At 42.7% G+C, this 19,288-nt stretch overlaps 1 protein-coding gene and 1 long non-coding RNA gene across 7 annotated transcripts in view; one reads left to right on the forward strand and one right to left on the reverse strand.

Moving 5' to 3' along the window:
* LOC140393829 (TBC1 domain family member 22B-like) overlaps positions 1–19,288 on the forward strand; it is a 475,263-nt gene that overhangs the window by 169,264 nt on the left and 286,711 nt on the right. For all 6 annotated transcript variants that reach the window (XM_072480324.1, XM_072480328.1, XM_072480329.1 and 3 more), the window contains 2 exons: positions 12,261–12,389; positions 12,875–12,940. In XM_072480324.1, the coding sequence (XP_072336425.1) occupies positions 12,261–12,389; positions 12,875–12,940 (195 nt within the window). The remainder of the gene's footprint in view (positions 1–12,260; positions 12,390–12,874; positions 12,941–19,288) is intronic.
* LOC140393830 (uncharacterized) overlaps positions 6,625–19,288 on the reverse strand; it is a 152,149-nt gene continuing 139,485 nt past the window's right edge. The window contains exon 3 of the long non-coding RNA XR_011935739.1: positions 6,625–6,689. This is a non-coding gene — a long non-coding RNA (uncharacterized lncRNA). The remainder of the gene's footprint in view (positions 6,690–19,288) is intronic.

The following is a 19,288-nucleotide window of genomic DNA, read 5'->3' on the forward strand; positions in this document are numbered from 1 at the left end:
AGCACCATGGCCAACGGCACAATTGCCAGGGCAAACAGCAACGGGGACAGGGTCACCCCTGTCTCGTCCCCCGGTGCAGCCTGAAATATTCCGACCTTAGCCGGTTTGTGGACACACTCGCTACAGGGGCCTGATACAGCAGCTTGACCCACCCTATAAATCCCTCCCAAATCCAGCCCCCCCCCCCCCCCCCCCCCCCCCCCCGACTACCTCCTCCAACCCAATTGGGGCCCCCAGTCCCTCCACCCGCTCTGCTTCCACCCTTGGGAACCTCAACCGATCCATGAACCGCCTCATCCCTTCCCCCTTCCCGGGGGGGTTCCGACTCGTAGACTCTTCCGACCTTCCGTAGACTCCCTGAAGCCTTCATTGACCCTCTCTGGGCTCAGCACCATGTTGCCTTCCCTATCTCGTACTTCCCCAATCTCTCTGGCTGCCTCCCTCCTGCGCAGCTGGTGCGCCAGTATCCTACTCGCCTTCTCCCCATACTCCTAAACTGCCCCCTTCGCTTTCCTCAGCTGCGCCTCTGCCTTCCCCGTGGACACCAAGTCAAACTCCGCCTGTAATTTCCGGCGCTCTTTCAACAGCCCCCCCTCTGGGACCTCCGCGTACCTCCTATCTACCCTGAGTATCTCTCCCACCAGTCTCTCCCTCTCCGCCCTCTCCTTCTTCTCTCTATGGGACCTAATGGAGATTAACTCTCCCCTAATGACCGTCTTCAGAGCATCTCAAACCACTGCCACCGTCACCTCTCCTGTGTCATTCGCTCCCACATAATTCTCAATACTCCTCCTTATCCGCCCGCACACCTCTTTGTCCGCCAGCAGCCCCACATCCAGTCGCCAGAGAGGGCGCTGACCCCGTTCCGCCCCCAGTCGCAGGTCCACCCAATGCGGGGCATGGTCCGAGACTGCAATGGCCGAGTATTCTACCCCCTCCACTCTCTGGATTAACGCCCTACTCAACACAAAGAAGTCTATTCACGAATAGATTTTATGGACATGGGAGAAAAAGGAAAACTCCTTCGTCCTTGGCCGCGTAAACCTCCAGGGGTCCACTCCCCCCATCTGGCCCATGAACTCCCACAAGGCCCTGGCCGCCGCCGGCCTCTTTCCCGTTCTGGACATGGAACGATCTAAGCTCGGACCCAAGACCGTAATAAGTCCCCTCCCATAATCAGGTGACTTATCTCCAAGTCTGGGATTCTACCCAACACCCGTCTCATAAAGTCCGCATCGTCCCAGTTTGGGGCATATACATTCACTAACACCACCCAGGCCCCCTGCAGCTTGCCACTCATCATTATATACCTGCCCCCCCTTGTCCGCCACGATGCTCCCCGTCTCAAACCCCCCCCCCCCCCGCGCCAAGCAACTGCTTAGCTCTGGTTTCCCCCCCATTGTGCTGCCGTGAGTCAGCTCACCCATGCTGACCCCGGCTGCTCCCGCCTCTATATAACAACCCTTAACTTGTTGCCTCCTTCGGGCCACCCTACTCCCCCCACTCCCCAGCAGGGTAGAGGGGCAAGCGCCGTCTGGGACCCCCTTGTGCGCTGGACAGCCCATCCCGGGCGTTTCCCGTCCCCTAGCACCGAACACCTGGAAAACAAGCAAAACAAACCACAAAACCCCCAACCAAACTAGGGCAGACAGGCCCATAAACCTATGCTTTACCCACCACCCCCCCCTTGGTCTCTCCCCACCCGCACATTTCACCCTCATACAACAGTCCCTTAGTTCAGGTCCAGCTTCTCCTGCCTGATGAACGACCACGCCTCGCCTGGGGTATCACAATAGTGGTGCCTGTCCTGGTATGTTACCCACAGTCTCGCCGGGTGCAGGAGCCCAAACTTCACCCCTTTACCATGGAGGACTGCCTTTGCCCGGTTAAAACCTGCACGCCTCCTTGCCAGCTCAGCTCCCAGGTCCTGGTAAATTCAGATCTCACCATTCTCCCACTTACTGCTCCGCTCTTTCTTCGCCCACCGCAGGACTTGCTCCCGGTCTGCCAAGCGCTGAAAGCGTATCACCATCGCCTTCGGTTTCTCGTTTACCCTCGGCTTTCTGGCGAGAACCCTGTGCGCCCCATCCAGCTCCAAGGGCCGCGAGAAGGCCCCCGCGCCCATCAACGTCCCCAGCATTGTGGCCACGTACGTGCTCGCGTCCGCCCCATATATTTCGGAAGGCCCAGGATCCGCAGATTGTGGCTCCGAGACCTGCACTCAAGATCATCCAGCCTCTCCTGCCATCTCTTATGGAGCGCCTCGTGCGCCTCCACTTTCACCGCCAGGCCCAGGATCTCGTCCTCGTTCTCCGCCACCTTCCTTCTCACCTCCTTGATCTCCTTCTCCTGCGCCTTCTGGGTCACCACAGTTCTTTCCATGGAGGCCAGCATCTCCGTTTTCAGCTCCATGAAGCAGTTTTTAAGGAGCTCCTGCTGTTCTCTGGCCCACTGGGCCCACACCACCCGATCATCTCCGGCTGCCATTTTGTCCTCCCGGACCTTCTCGACCTTCTTTCCCGGGTTCGCGCGTCTGCCGGCTCCGCTCCTGGTCCAATCCATGCACCAGCGGGGGTGGGGGGGGCTCTCCCATGCCTGTTCCCATGCCGGTCCCTCCTGTTAATTGCCGCCGCCGCTCCTTTTAGCAGTCCAAAACACCGGTCCCGGCGGGAGCTGCCGTTCACGTAACCTAACAGGTCATGTCCGCTACCGGAAGTCCATGGGTCTTATTCTTGATCAGTGAGCACTGCCTGCTTATGGCAGAATATTTTCAAAGATGTTTCCACTCCAAGGGCTGAATGGCGGCCTCCTGCTTCTATTTTCCAAATGTTACTTTCGTTTCAGAGTCAAGGTGTTATGTTGCTATATTTTAAGAGTCACAGTATTGCACATTTATGACAGGTGTTTGTGGGCAGGGGGTTAGATGATTGAAGAGAGAGGTTCCAGTTATGATGTTTGTGCTTTTCTTTCTCTTACCACATTTGGCCATAGTATAATTGGATGTCAATACAACTGGGTAGCATAGCGACACAGTGTTTAGCACTGCTGCCACACAGCGCCAGGGACCAGGTTCAATTCCGACCTTGTGTGACACTCTGTGTGGAGTTTGCACTTTCTCCCGTGTCTGCCGGGTGCTCCGGTTTCCTCCCACAGCCCAAAGAAGTGCAGGCTTGGTAGATTGGCAGCATGGTAGCATTGTGGATAGCACAATTGCTTCACAGCTCCAGGGTCCCAGGTTCGATTCCGGCTTGGGTCACTGTCTGTGCGGAGTCTGCACATCCTCCCCGTGTGTGCGTGGGTTTCCTCCGGGTGCTCCGGTTTCCTCCCACAGTCCAAAGGTGTGCAGGTTAGGTGGATTGGCCATGATAAATTGCCCTTAGAGTCCAAAATTGCCCTTGGTGTTGGATGGGGTCACTGGGTTATGGGGATAGGGTGGAGGTGTTGACCTTGGGTAGGGTGCTCATTCCAAGAGCCGGTGCAGACGCGATGGGCCGAATGGCCTCCTTCTGCACTGTAAATGCTATGAAATGAAAAGATTGACCATGCTAAATTGCCCCTTCGTGTCCAAACGTTAGGTGGGGTGATGTGTGTAGGGTTGGGGAGTGGGCCTGAGCAGGGGTGCACTTTTAAAGGGCTGGTGCAGACTCAAAGGGTCAAATGGCCTCCTTCTGCACTGTAGGGATTCTATTCTGCACTGAAATCAAAGCATGAATGTTGGCCAGCAAGACCAGTCGAGATTTTATTTACAGAGTAAACCGATTCATTGTAAAGAAAACCTACACTAATGTTTATCCCTTTCTTCAACAGTGAGAGATCATGAGTCTCATATAATGTGTACAGCTAATTATTTACAGAAAGTAAAAATAAAACACTCTAGGTGTATGAAATCTGTGACATAATGTAAGAGCACAGAGATCAGCCAACATTTGTAGATAGTTTGGGAATGTCCACTTAATCAGAGCTGAAAGATGGAATGGACAGTATAACCAGTAAAAGGAGAGAAAGAAAAAAAATGTTGCCAGATGATCTTCAAATACTACAGAAGCATTGAAGAAATATGAGATATTAAAGAAGCAAAAGACTTTTTAGTATCTTAAAAAGATGGAAAAGAAGAGAATGATGGAAAGCTTTGGTTAGATGTTAAGCTAAATATATAGCTTTTGGAAATGAAATAGACTCTGCTGGCCCACCAGCTCTCAAAGGAGAGAATATCTCAACAGGAAGCAGTGTACGGATCGAAGATTGTACCTTCCCTCAATCTCCATAGTTTTGGATTCAAGGGAGATCCTCCATCTGAACAGCGTTACTGAGATGAGTTAATTGGTGAAGAGAGGTACATGGGGAGGCTGCACACTTTTCTTTTTGATCTGATGAAGGGCGTGTACCTGAAACAAATTTTTCTCATGATGAAGAGGCTCTCAAAAGTGTTAGAGAATTCTTGGGAGAAGCAAGAAGTAAAACTGAGTGCATAATGTGTGTACCTATAAACCATATCATTAAGTTAATGGTACTCATCTTAAGTCTTTCATCCATAATAAAGTTTTTCATTTAAAAATGTGAAATCTTGGGTGAGCTCTGATTGTTAAAAAGAGGTATTTGGGTTTCTCTTCAAATGTTAACGGTCCCTAACTACGTTATAACACTATATATAATTGTATATCATACCAGAAAAAACCTGGTAAAGAACACAAGTGTACCTGATGTTGTTCAGCACTGCTGGGCTCCAGGTAACGATTTGGTCTTTAATTCAATAAAGTTTTATGTTGATTAAATTGGTCCCACAAACAGCATTCAGCGAGAAACCTGAAAGCTTTGTGTGTCTCCTATGTTTACTTAACACAATACTGTCAGTCAAATCCCATTGGAAGGAGACCTGTGCAGACCTAAAAGGGCAAAATCTAGCTTCTCGATTTTTATTTTTAACTGGGGATGGTAGCTCACGAAGTTACTCATGGGTATTTGATGTTCTTAAATCTTCAAGAGTTCCCTGTTTCAAAATTTGAGTGTCATTGACTGTCGGCCTATAATCAGTGGTGTTAGCATAATGTAAGTCTATTTAGGCTATTAACTTTAAAAGAACCCTCCCCTCCCTGAGGGGAAAAAGCACTGCTCGCAGTTGTGGAATCGAGATGTGGGTATTTCAGACAGCATATGCCATGCTGTTTATCCCAGTACACTGATATATTCAAGCCTATCAAATTACTTATGGAGACTGATGACTTCTTGACCTTTGTTTGATAGATTGGTGTCTGTGAATATGCACTTATTTGTAATATTTAATGAAGGTGGTTATAGTAGCTGAAGAGGCAGTCAGCTATATTTCATTAATGCATTTATCTTTTAAAATGAAATTACTGGAATGACAGATTGACATGATAATCCTAATCACAATCTGTTCGGTCATTTAGTTAATTTGCAGATGCTTCTATGCTGTAAATGCTATTCCGTTCTGGGTGTTCTGAGTTCGCCCTGTTTTGTGTGAATTTAAGGACAGACCTGATAGAGCAATCATGGTGGAGGTTTCGTACCAGTGCATTTGTGCTTACACAGACGAAGACACTCATTTCGAACGTGAGCTTGGCCTTTTTAGTTTGCACTGGATTTGGTGCTGGTTAAAATCTATGGAATCAATGGGGGTCAAATTGGACTGCTAGGAGTGCAAAACACACTTGTAGCACATCAGTAGACTGTTTTAAATGGTGTGTAATTTATTTTCTCCATTGAAGACAGTAGGAAAGAAAATTGGGTTGCTGATTTGCTATGAATAAGCTTGGTTTTACCGGCTCGGTCCAATTTCATTCTCAACCTGCTCAGGGTATGCCGTCATAGTTGTTTGAATTAACTAATTGGATTTATGTTCGTGATCCATGGGAGGAATTGTGCAGGTGTTTTAGAGATTCATTTTGAATTCCGTAGTAAGTTTTTGAACAAAACATTTAATGACTGAATAGAACAATTTTGTTTATGATACTGCTGACTCCAATATTGTTTTGTGTGTTCATAATTGAACAATCCTGATATGATCTTTTGTATACAGCCCTAGATATATCACTGTGCCATTTTGTGATGTCAAAGTCTATTTATATCACTGTTAATTTGCAGTGGAATATTTTGGTCACTAATTCAGAATTTCCATCTCCTACTTGAAGACTACAATTGTATGCATTGTATTTTTATAGTATTTTTGATGGTCCTGAATTATGTATTTTGTATGAACATCAGAATTAAGTGGAAGATCGGTTCGTCTTCATGCCTTTGCGCAGTAGTCTGTGACGTTGCTCAAGTTTGAAGCATGACATGTGATGATTAACTTAACTTGTATCATCCCTTAAAATACAATAAACACTGTTCAGGTGATTGGCAAAAGAAACTAAGGCGACATGAGGGAAATGTCATTTACAGAACGAGTGATTAGTATCTGGAATGCACTGCCTAGGATTGTCCTACAGTAAGAAGTCTTACAACACCAGGTTAAAGTCCAACAGGTTTGTTTCAAACACTAGCTTTCGGAGCACTGCTCTTTCCTCAGGTGAGAAGGAGCAGTGCTCCGAAAGCTAGTGTTTGAAACAAACCTGTTGGACTTTAACCTGGTGTTGTAAGACTTCTTACTGTGCTTACCCCAGTCCAACACCGGCATCGCCACATCATAGGATTGTCGTGGGAGCGGGTTCAGTCGTGGTAGAAAGCACCTAAAAAGAGAAAAATTGCAATGTTATGGAGAAAGGACAGGGTAGTGGGATGATCTGTATTTCCCTTGCAAAGTACTGGCACAAACACGACAGGTTGAATGGCATTCTGTGCTGTAACCATTTTATGCTTTTAATTACATAAGCTTATTTACGAGCAGGAAAATAATTCTGTTTTTTATTTGCAGCTATTTTCAGTAATTTCTTGAATGCACAGCAGTTCCTGGAAGTTGTAGAGACATGAGTTCTCATGGAGCTTCTATTTTGAGATGCAGTATTGAAAAGACCAAGAGGGGAAGTCTAGGAGTTTCAAAGCAAAAGTGGCAAAGAGTCGCTCAGTGTTGGAGGGATTGAGAGAGGTTGGCAGGAAATGTTGCTTCATCTGAAAACAAATGGATTCTGAGTTGGTAGAAAGTTTCAAGACAGAACAATGGATAATCAGCAACTCATTTTTAAAACTTGGAAAATTAAACATTTCAGTTTAGAAATATTAGTAACTTAAATTTATCCTTCAAACACATCCACATTATTATCTGCCTGATTTTTAATCCTCGAGATGTATTGGTGCTTTCAAAAATCGGTCTGGTCTAAGAGTTTTGTTTTTCATTTTATTGTTCTTTTGTTTCTTTATTTTGAATACTTTCTTTACATTGTAGCACTGATGACAGAAATTGATTCAAAGGACCTTCTGAGCCCCGTCACCAAACATCAGAAATTAATTTGTTGAATAGCTGAATTTGATGACTGAGCAGTTGAAACTGAAAGCACTGATGTTAAGTGTACAGATATTATAGCAGCTGCCTAATTCGAATTATCTAATTTTGAAAGAGGTTCTGATGGCGACACTCGTATTTGAAACTTTATTTTTAGCAAGGACCTGATTAAATAGATAAATTAGATTCTGATAATTCAGCCTCAGGGAAGAATTATTTTTCCTCACTGGCAATGGTCCTTTTCTTAGTGGAAATCCATTGAGAGTACTCAAACTCATTTCTAGTGTCAGTCTTCATAGTAACAGTAATATTGAGTTCCCAAAGGTGGATGAACTATGTTTCAACGATCTGTGCCTTTTAGTTCTCATCATTTCCTCCTGCTTCTTTTGTTGTTTTTCAATGCTAATAATGGATAATCTGTTGGCATTGAATATAGATTAGAAAGTACCTGACACTGTTACATGAATGAACTGCCTGTGATATGACTATACACTGAATTATATATATCTTATGGTTTCAACTCTATTTTGATGTTTTATTTGAATGTATTTAGTCTAAATAAACAGATCACAAATGAAACTATTAATGGTAAGGTTAGTAACTACTTGACAGTACTGCAGCATCTCGTTTTTCTGTTCCAATGTTGTTAGACTTGAGGTTTTCGGAATTCTTTTGCACAACTTCCAAACTTTGTTAGTATTGTACAAAAAGTAATTATACTATTTCCAGACAAGTAACACATTTGGAGTGAGGTTTGACTTCAGTGCAAGAAAATGATGATAGCAAATCAGCAATCGGATTTTCTTTTCCATTGAAGTGAATGGTACAGGGAATAATAGACAAGAGCTACAAGGAGGCTGCCCAATATGGAGCCTAGCTGGTGGACCAAATGGCTGACTCCTAAATTTTTTGTGGCTCTTGAGGTGTTCCAGTGTTCACATTCAAGTGATACCCAGTGCTAAATGTGATATTTTGTATTTAGATGTGCAAGAAGCACATAAAAGTAGATTAACACAGAGATGGAAGTAAAGTCTGTGATGCACCGAAAGTTTACCTTTGTAACAATCCAAATAATAAATATAAGTGGATAATTTCCATTTATCACAAAAAAGTAAGATACGTTAGACAAACAGAAGAGCTGTGGTATATGTGTGCGTCTAAGGGATCACCTGATATTGGAACTCATTAGCAGAATGGCTAAGATAACAGGAGTGATGTAGTGCTACACATGGTGCTTGACAAACAGTCAACAAAATGGTGCATCAACAGATGGCTCTCAGAAAGCTAGATAGTACCCCAAAATTATCAGAGTGAGGGGCACAAACAAATTAAAATAATTTCCACAGTTGAAAGAGGATAGGAAGTCCGATTAAATCTCAATGTACTGGATTGGTCTTCTGAGACCCAACATAGACTGATGGGCTGAATAGGCTCCTGTGTCACTATGCCTCTATAAATACTCGCAAGACCTGGCAATTCAGAAAACACAGCGGCTGGAATTCTCCGGTTGTCGGGATTCACTTTTCCCGCTGGCAGCGCACTCCCACCAGAGGGTTTTGCTGCAGCGTGGGGTGGTGGTTTCAATGGTAAATCCGATTGACGAGTGGCGACAGGATGGCACATGGGCGAGAAACACTTGGCTGTTGGACCGGAGAATCCCCCCCCCTCATGTCTTTTAGTACAGAAAATCCGAAGACAACATTTTTCCTGGAGTTTAATAACTACTTTGATTAATAAAGCACTTTTATCACAGAAACAAGTTTCTAGTTGCTAGGTTGTAAGACCAAACTTTATAAAGGGCCTGATAGACTGAAAGATGGGTGGAGTGATGGAGTTTAGAGAAGGAACTTCAGAGCATGAAGCATGGAGGTTAAAGGCATCGCTGATCATGACAATTAAAGGAAAGCAAAATGCACCAGAGTTCTAAGTCCAAGAATGGGTGATGATGGTGGTAGGCCACTGGAGGTTGTTAGAGTGCTGGTGAGGGGAAAGGCTATGAAGAGATTTAAAGACAAGAAATTAGGCTTTTAAATTTTATGTTGGGAACTAATCTGCAAGAAGTAGGTGATGGGTAAACGGCACCTGATGCAGTATAGCAGTGATGGGCAATCTAGGCTAGTGAGTGGGCTGAATGAGTGGCCCTCCTTCACCTCAGTGGGCAGAAAGATTGAAATTGGGTATATTTACTAAACCCTTGAATACATTTAATACATGCAGAATATTTCATAATTTCACAGAATCATAGAATCCCTGCAGCGAAGATGGAGGCCATTCAGCCCATCGAGTCTGCACCTACCCTTGGGAAGAGCACCCTAATTAAAGATATTGGTTTATTATTCAAACATTAATAGAACTGTCATCGACCTCAATTGATGGAAACAAAATACATATTTATGCTTGATTGGATGTAGAGGGACTGCATGGCTCTCACAATCAATGTTGTGTGCAATAAGCACGCAACTTACTTCACTTTGCCCTTGCTTTACATGCATATCACTTCAGTTATACCGGTAGGAAAAAAAGCTACGCGGATGGAAAGCAGTCCAATATGGCAACTCTATATGTGGGAAACAGCCAACAAAATGTCTCCTGGGCTACACTCAGAACCCTGATGGGCTGCATGTGGCCCTCGGGCCGCAGGTTTCCACCACTCTATATAGGCTAGAAGCACCAGCACTTTGGATGACCTGAAGTTTACAGAAGGTGGAGTTGGCCTGGAGAGAATTGCAACTGTTGACACTGGAGATGACATCTACACGAATGAGAGTGCAATAGGCAGTCTTTGTGATAAAGAGGTATGGCATCAGAACATTGGCTTAGTTTCTAAAAGTATGTTGAGATTTAATATAGTCTGTTTCCACTGACTGAGTGGTTGCATTGAAAATGTAATTAGGTGACGAGTGGGCAGCACGGTAGCACAGTGGTTAGCACAGTTGCTTCACAGCTCCAGGGTCCCGGGTTCGATTCCTGGCTTGGGTCATTGTCTGTGCTGAGTCTGAATGTTCTCCCCGCGTCTGCGTGGGTTTCCTCCGGGTGCTCCGGTTTCCTCCCACAATCCAAAGATGTGCAGGTTAGGTGGATTGGCCATGCTAAATTGCCCTTCGTGTCCAAAATGGTTTGGTGGGGTTACTGGGTTACGGGGATATGATGGAAGCTTGGGTAGGGTGCTCTTTCTAAGGGCCGGTGCAGAGACTCGATGGGCCGAATGGCCTCCTTCTGCACTGTACATTCTATGATATGAGTGCAAAATTTACATCCGGGTCCAAAGACATTGAATTCAGTTTTCCAAATGTTATTGGAAGCTTTTGTGACTTATCTAAATCTGGATGCTGGGCATACAGTCCCAGAATACAGTGGCAGTGGAGCGTGGAGGGCTGCTGGTAGTGGGATTGAGGTAAAGAGGTGGTAGAGAAGTAGAGCTGGCTGTCATAAACATACATGTGGAAGTCTTTGAGTGACGTAGCCAAGTTGTAGCTTGCAACTGTGAAGTGAAACCATATCCAAATACTCTGGGTATAAATAGAGTGAAATCAAAGGGGCGGCACATGGCACAGTGGTTAGCATTGCTGCCTACGGCGCTGAGGACCCGGGTTCGAATCCTGGCCCTGGGTCACTGTCCGTGCGGAGTTTGCACATTCTCCCCATGTTTGCATGGGTTTCACCCCCACAACCCAAAGATGTGCAGAGTAGGTGGATTGGCCATGCTAAATTGCCCCTTAATTGGAGAAAAAAATAATAATTGGGCACTCTAAATTTTTTTTTTTTTAAAGTGAAATCAAATGGGAACGGCACAATTGAGCTGGGCAATTGAGGAGAAAGCACTGGAGGAGCATTGTGTTCAACCATACCAAAGGGTGAAGAGAGGATAAGGAAAAAAGTTGGGCTACAGCCACTTTTGATTTGGGCTATTTCAGTGCTGAGCAGGGCTGAAACCTAAGGAGAGCCATGGGAAAGGTGGACGGTAATTTGGAAAGTGCTCGTAAAGTAGAGAATTTTGGAAAGGTAGGGGAAATAGTTTGCAATTACAAGAGTGATTCAAGGTGCAGTTTTTGAAGAGGGAGATGACCGTGTTTTGTAAAGGAAGGAGACTATCCTTGAAGAGAAGATTTATAATGTCAGCCATCACAAGGGCAAGAAAGAGAAGTTGGGTTTTTAGTTCTGGGAATAAAGTCAAGGGATCGTGAAGTAAATCTAATGGAAAAGATGTGGTTGAAGAGAGTATCTGGGAAAGAAACTGGACATAGTTGTAAATTCAGAGCTATGGTAGTGTCTACCTGGGAAGGTTTGACGTCAGGCATTTGAATGGATGCTCCCAACAATTGTTGGATGTGTAGGGGCAGGAGGGAGGTTTAAGGAGATGGCTAATAACCGCTAAAGGACGGTAGTGCTTATTTTTGCTTTTCCAAGATGATCCTACAGTAAAAGTGTGATATTCAGTAATACCTGATGGTTGATGGCTAAACCAAATAGTGCCATATAGACTGATATCTTGGCCTCGAAGGAACAAAGGTTAAAACAAAATGTTTTGATTGTTGATGCAATCTGTTAATATGTTTACTGTAAGTATCTGTTTCTTGGAGAAAATTTAATTGGCCTCAAAAACCACTATCCGGTTATGGAAAACTTTAATGTCAGGACTGAAATGTATAAGTCCCTTAATCCCACTCCTTTGTATTGTATTCTGCCACCACACAAAGAAATGTTGATGTTTTTGTGTATCTGGACTCTTTCCTTTTGAGAGTGTTGTGGAACACTGGAAGGCCTCGCAGACTGAGAACCTGATGGGCCACATTTTTCATTCTGTTCTATTCCCTTGTATTTTATTTCCATCATCACATAATCTTTCTGTGTTTTTTCATAGGGTTATCTACCTGCAAATATGGAGAGAAGGGAAATCACTCTACAGCGAAAGCGGGAAGAGTATTTTGGATTCATTGAACAATATTATGATTCCAGAAATGAAGAACATCACCAGGATACCTATCGGCAGGTATTAAATGCAGTTTAAAATTTACCTACCAGTGAACAAATAATTCCCATAGCACACTCATGCCAGCCAAGTAGTGTTTGTTTTGTATTGTTGATGTTTTCTATCAATTTATTTTTAAACTAACAGCCCTGTTTGATTACTGAATAGAACATTATAAGGGAGCTGGATTAACGTCTGTAGAAGTGACCCTTATTAACTTACATTGTTTTCAGTGATATTCTTATTTCAGCTATTAGTTTTGCACTCTTATATACATATAGTCCCTCACATCATTGTGTTCCATGATTTCATAACCAATTCTCTGGATGCCACCCAATTATAAATGAGTGAATTTTACACATGTCGTCATAAAAAAAATTAAAAGATATTCAGAGTTCTCTATTAGGAGAACATACTTGTGCACGGAAATTGCTTCAATATTAAGTAAATTAATCTTCATGTTAAACTGCTTTTGAGGTAATCTTACTTATCCCTTGTGTTCATAGATTCACATTGACATTCCCAGAACTAATCCCCTCATTCCTCTCTTTCAACAACCTTCTGTTCAAGAGGTAAGCAAACAATATGCACTTTCTAATAATATTGCTTTATAATATTGTATATAATATCAATATGGATTAAAATATCAGTTTTGATGCTGGTTGCACATTGAGGTTCTTTTTATTATTTTGGAAATCAGGTAGGCCCGCTTCATTATGCATTGTACTTTTAATGAAGCAGTGTAAAACATACTTATAATATAGAGAATTGGAAATGCTTTTCATAGATGATTCTCTTCTGTACTACCTGTTTTGAGATCAAGTGGTACTTGTTGCTTTTGTGTTAATGTTTTGGAAAAAGAAATGAGTGTACCTGTGCTTTTCAATGCTTACCTTACACAAGAGTGTTAATTTGCTGTGAAAATTGTAATACCAAACTCCACAAGCACACTGTACATTTGCTGTTTCATCTGCATGGAGATCTATGCAAATAGTTTGCTTAGTCTTGAGAAGCAGTATTCGCCCCAATATAACCGTATTTGTATAGTAAGCAACTGATTAAGTGCCCTAGAAATCAGTGCATGCCTTGGCATGCATCAAAAAACGTTGTGTTTATTATCTGAGATGTTTCTGTCCTCTTCCAACTAATAATTGTAAATAATTATGGCTAATCGAAATGACTGTTGAATGCTATGCTTCGCTTTATTTTGGACCTTAAGAGTGTGAATGCACTTGCATTGCCATGGTTATACACAGTGCTATGACAAGTTTATCAGGAACAACAAACCAAGTGAACCAGAATAGTTTGATGATCCTCATGTATACCAGACTTTCAACTTTAAGATGGAGGAGTGTTCCAAAGTTTTCAGCTGTTGTCTGTTTAATACTTTGCCATGTCCAAAGGATTATATTGGATATATGGCACCATAACAGGCCATTTGGCCCAACCAGTCTATGCCTGCGTTTATGCTCCACTTGCCCATCTGTTCTCTTCTCCCTTGTGCTTGGCTACCTTCCCGTTAAAACATCTATGTTATTTGTTTCAACCCACTCCCTGGGGAACAGGTTTCACATTCTCACTACTCTTTGGGTAAATAAATTGGTTCTGAGTTTCCTACTGGATTTCTTGGTGATTATCTGAGACTGGCCTCTCTTCGCCACAGGTGGAAAAATTCTGTCTGTCCACTAATCAAAATCTTAAAACATTTTCAAGACCCGATTGCATCACTCTGCAGCTGTTTTTTTTTCAAATAGGAAAAAGACCCATCATGCTCATCCTTTGCTGATGTGTATACCTCCTGAATTCAAGTATCTCCTTCATCAATTCTGTTTGCAGGCTCTCTAGTGCCTCTACATCCTTTTGAATATAGTGATCAGAGTTGCGCACAGTACTCTGTGTGGCCGAACCATGTGGGTTTCCTCCGGGTGCTCCGGTTTCCTCCCACAGTCCAGAGATGTGCGGGTCAGGTGGATTGGCCATACTAAATTGCCCTTAGTGTCCAAAAATGTTAAGTGTGGTTACGGGGATAGGGTGGAGGCGTGGGCTTTAGTAGGGTACTCTTTCCAAGGGTCGATGCAGACTCGATGGGCCGAATGTCCTCCTTTTGCACTGTAAATTTTATGAAGCAAGTTCAAAACATGTTTAGTAAAACATTGCTACTTTTCAATTCTGTCCCTCTAGAATTAAAGCCTAGTGCTTGGGTTCCTTTTTTTAAATAGCTTTGCTAAAAGTGGCTTAAATTTCATTTATTATTTAATTATATGCTGGGATTCTTTTGTCCCTTTACCCCGCCGCCACCTTGCACTGTCCAAGTAATGAATGACCTCCTATGTGTTTTAGTACATTGTCAGCAAATACTTGTGTTTATGAATGAATTTGTGTAAGAAAATGGGCAACAGCCGTGAGTAATTTTTTGAAGTTATGCACAAACAAATTGTTGGTAATAGTCAAATTATTGTTTGCGAATCTTTCATCTTGAAAGACTCTGCACTACTCATGCACTGTCTCACATCCAAGTTTGTTCCCATTGTTACTACTTTCCCCTTGAGGTTACTGCTTTCTCGGGTGCGACAGAGCTATTCAGCTGGAGACTACCATGGCCACTACCAACTCTGTTGCTGCTCTCACAATATTGCATGGTTCTTCTCAAATATCTTTATTAATTAACCATATTATTGTGTACCGATGGATTCAAATATAGTAGTTGCTTCTTTTCTAATTTTTTTGAGACAAGTACCCAACAACAAAACTTTACTTCATGAAATATTTGAATGTTTCTGATTAGAAAAGGAGTTACAGGAAACTCTTGTATTCCTCATACTGGCAGCAGATGGCATTGTGTTGTGCATTCAGAGGTAAATTAAAATGTATTTTCAGGTACAGGAGCAGTGAAACATCCTAGCTTTGCACATTGACAGTTTTAACTTCCTTCTCCTGCTTTTATTACATAATTTCAACATACAACTTCAGTTAGGAGAAAATGTCAAATTTTTGGTCGCATGCTCCATGTTCTAGCTACTGCAAGATTCAGCTTTGTGTAAACAGAGGTGTGGATGAGAAGAATCTTGTTATTGATTCCAAGTTGTCCAAAGGAAATTTTAAAGTGCTTTAAAAAGTTAGTGTGAAATGACAGATTGCCAGATTCTCTTATGCTGTGATAATGGCTAGATTCTTAAGCGTTTTAGGGTGAAGGTATTTTTATTCTTCACTTTCCTGGATTCTGCCTCACTCTACCTAGCTAAGCTGAGGGATCAGAATCCAAACCAATTGTATCAAAAATGGCACTACCTCGTTGTATATAAGATCGACTGATTCAAATTATTTGTCCCATACCGTTGCAGTTTATTTATCTGTTGTTCCTCTGCGATTGGAAAATCGTATTAACTGCCACTGGCAGCCTCAAATCCGCTAATAAAGTATTTATTGACTTCAATTCTCGGAGTACAGCTATCCTCTCGTACTTTAGATAAGAATCCATTTTTCATTATTTGACTGATTACCCTTGGCAAATACAGTCATAGCTCATCTTGTGTGAGTAAAATGGAGGAACTGGCTAATGGTTGGCAATACAAAGTATTGATGTTCAGAAACGGCCAAGAAAGGAAAAAAGAGACTGATAGTGCCATTTTCAAAGTCCTGGTGGGCAAATTGAATACCATCCATTATCAGGGACATTTCAGCGATGGGATGGTATTAGTGAGCAGAGATTGGGAAGGGGGATCATAGAAGGAAGGCAGGAGGGTAGGGGGAAAGGTGAATTGGTATTAGTTAAGTGACCTCATTTTCTCAGTGCTCATGGATGTGGCTCTGTTGAGAACTCTGCTGTCGTGCTTGAACATGCATCTGGGACAACTCAGCGACATGCAAGTGTAATATACAGACAAAATTTCAACTGATAAACAGGTCTTACACATGCATTTGACAGTGAAGATGTGACACAGGGAATCAATATATGTAATGGTATAACAAATGTCCTTTCGGGATCCTGGTCTGACCCCTGTTTTTGGACACCAAAATGCTAGTTAAGGCCTTTACTCAGCATATAACTTTACCCCCAATTTTTCAGCCAATGCACGTTCAGGGATATGTTCACATTAGGAGCTGGTCTCAATTTTTCAGCTCAGAAACTCATATTTAGTTTTACTTGACTTATAAGTCACTGCATTGGATCAAGCAGGTGATATAAACTGTGCTGCCAAGAAGATTCGCAGGAGTTTAAGGCATGATGTTACGCATATCTAATTTTATAACCCAAATGTTTCAGGAGTATAACTTTAGCTTGGGAATTGAGTTTCTAAAATATAAGATGGGGGAAAAACATGGTTTTGAGGAACTGGTAAACATTCCTGTTCATCATGCAGATTCTGCTCTGCATCTGCGCTGTTATGACCTCAGCGGAGAAGAGTTAACTTTTAAAAGTACTGATAATTACAATTCGAAGGATGGTCCATGTTTGTTTAAAGGGGTTAGAGTTCGAGTTGTGAAAACAATAAGCAACAAATGGCATTCTTCATTTGTAATGGAGCTAGTGAGTCTGGTAATATTGCAGCTGTTCTCATTAGAGATATGAAATATTCATGTGGGTCCCAGAATCAAAGGGATGTTTTGAAGGTAAAGTTAATGAGTTTAAATCTCTATTTGAGACATCCCAGGTACACCACATTGCCAAACGGATAGGTTGCAGTGAGGTTTTTCTTTCTGTCTGATTTCTCACAGCTATTTGAAGTTAGCTTGGGAGCAGATTTAAGATAGGCAGAGAGAGGATCTGTAAAGCAGCTGGCAGAGGGCTATCAGAAACCAAAGGTGTTTTCAGATTGTGAGTCATTAAGTAAGAATGCTTCAACTGGGGAGTCCACGATTTTGAGGTGTCAAAAGAGGGAGTTGAAGGATAACCTAGGCAGATGTCGTGGAAGTACCCAATAAATCTCATACCCTGAAGGATAGCAAGAATACTGAGGAGACTCAAAATGGATTCCTGAGAACTGTAGCACACCTTATATTTGGCCCCAGGAGAAGTAAATAAATCCTCAAGATCCGGAAAGTATGGGGGAACTATTGAGTAGAAACAAAAGTAGAGTGGGAAGCGGTCTGTTGAGTTTTTTGGGTTCAAAGTACTTGTTTATGGAATATAGTGTAAAGTTAATAGTACCTATTTTATATTTTGTTCTGTTTAAAGTGGAATGATGTGATGCAATTCTTTCCATTCGTAACTGACTGGGAGTTTGAATATATTTTTAAAAGTTAACTCTTCTCCGCTGAGGTCATAACAGCGCAGACGCAGAGCAGAATCTGCATGATGAACAGGAATTTTTTTTCAGATTTCAAACTGGCAACCACCGACACAAACATTGACAATCCATGTTTTATACCCACCATATAAATTGACCCCTGATTTTGAAAAGATTTTACGAAGCTTCAAAGGTTGATTTGTATGCTGCCATCTATGTCAATTAAAGAGATTGCTCTGTAGGAACATTTTAAAAGAGGAAAGAGAGTTGGAGAGGTTTAGGGAGAGATGATCAGAGCTTAGAGCTAAGGCAGCTGATAGCTAGTAGTGGAGAGATTGAGGCCTGGGCTGCACCTGTGGCCAACATTAGAGGAATGCAGATAGCTTGAAGGCTTGTAAAACTGGAGGAGGCTATGCAGATATTGTGGGCAAGGGCTTGGAGGGATCTCAATGCGAGGATAAGAATTTTTTGAGGTTTCATTGGCTGAAGAGCCAGTAAAAGTCAGGGAGAACAAAAGCAATAGGCGGATGCAATGTCGAACGAGTTAAGATGTGTGCTGCCTTTTAAGCAAATTGGGAAGTATGAGGGAGTAACGTGTGTTGACTTGTCATTTATTTTCATAGAATCATAGACTCCCAACAGTGCAGAAGGACGGCATTTGGCCCATCGAGTCTGCACCGAACCTCCGAAATAGCACCCTACCTAGGCCAATCTGGTGCCCCATCCTGGTAACGCCACCAAACCGTTAGACACTAGGGGGCAATTTAGTATGGCCAATCCACCTAACCTGCACGTCTTTGGACTGTTGGAGGAAACAGGAGCACCCGGAGGAAACCCACGCAGACAAGGGGAGAATGTGCAAACTCCACACAGACGGTCACACAAGGTAGGAATTGAACCCAGGTCCCTGGCGCCGTGAAGCAGCAATGCTAACCACTGTGCCACCTTGCCAATCAGAGCGATTTAGTACTTCACGTCACTCTCCCTTAATTACCAAAGTGTCCCTCTCATATTTACATTTTTTGCCCACGCTGAGTCCGGATTCAATTGTGATATTCTAATAGCTTAGATAACTTTCAGTTAAATTATTGAGGTATGGGAAAAGAACAGGCGAATGGGACCATTTGGAAAGCTGTTTTGCAGAGCCAGCATTGGTATAACTGACTTAATGGCCTCCTTCGGTGATATATCACTCTATTCTATGGAGCAAGGGTAAATCATTTTATTGCATTTGCTGTTGTCGTTTTAGAACTGACAATCTTCAAACTTCTCTCGCTAACGTTGGCCTCTTAACTGATCTTGTAATGTGTCTATTACAGCAATATGATTTTATTGCCTTCAAAACATGGGCCACTTGAATGCAATGCACTTTGGAAGCAAATTAATATATTGTGCATTACATGGTTTTATATTCTTATCATCAAAAAACATGTCATCTGCTTCAGCAAAAGCAACACCGAGGAAAATCTGCAATGTCTGTGTGTGACTGATCTTCATTGTGCAGGAACTTAGCAATTTTGATTGTTGCTGTGTTGTCAGTAAGGGAAAACATCCATTTCAGTCACCTGATTAGGTTTTAACCCTATGTTAGAGAATAGTAGTATGGGTTTTCGAACTTCATTGGATGTTCTCCGATGTTCCTGATCATTTAATGAGTTTTATTTTTCTGTGCTTTGTAACGAATTCCCTTAC

The sequence above is a fragment of the Scyliorhinus torazame genome, chromosome 17, assembly GCF_047496885.1.
Source record: "Scyliorhinus torazame isolate Kashiwa2021f chromosome 17, sScyTor2.1, whole genome shotgun sequence".
NCBI lineage: Eukaryota > Metazoa > Chordata > Chondrichthyes > Carcharhiniformes > Scyliorhinidae > Scyliorhinus > Scyliorhinus torazame.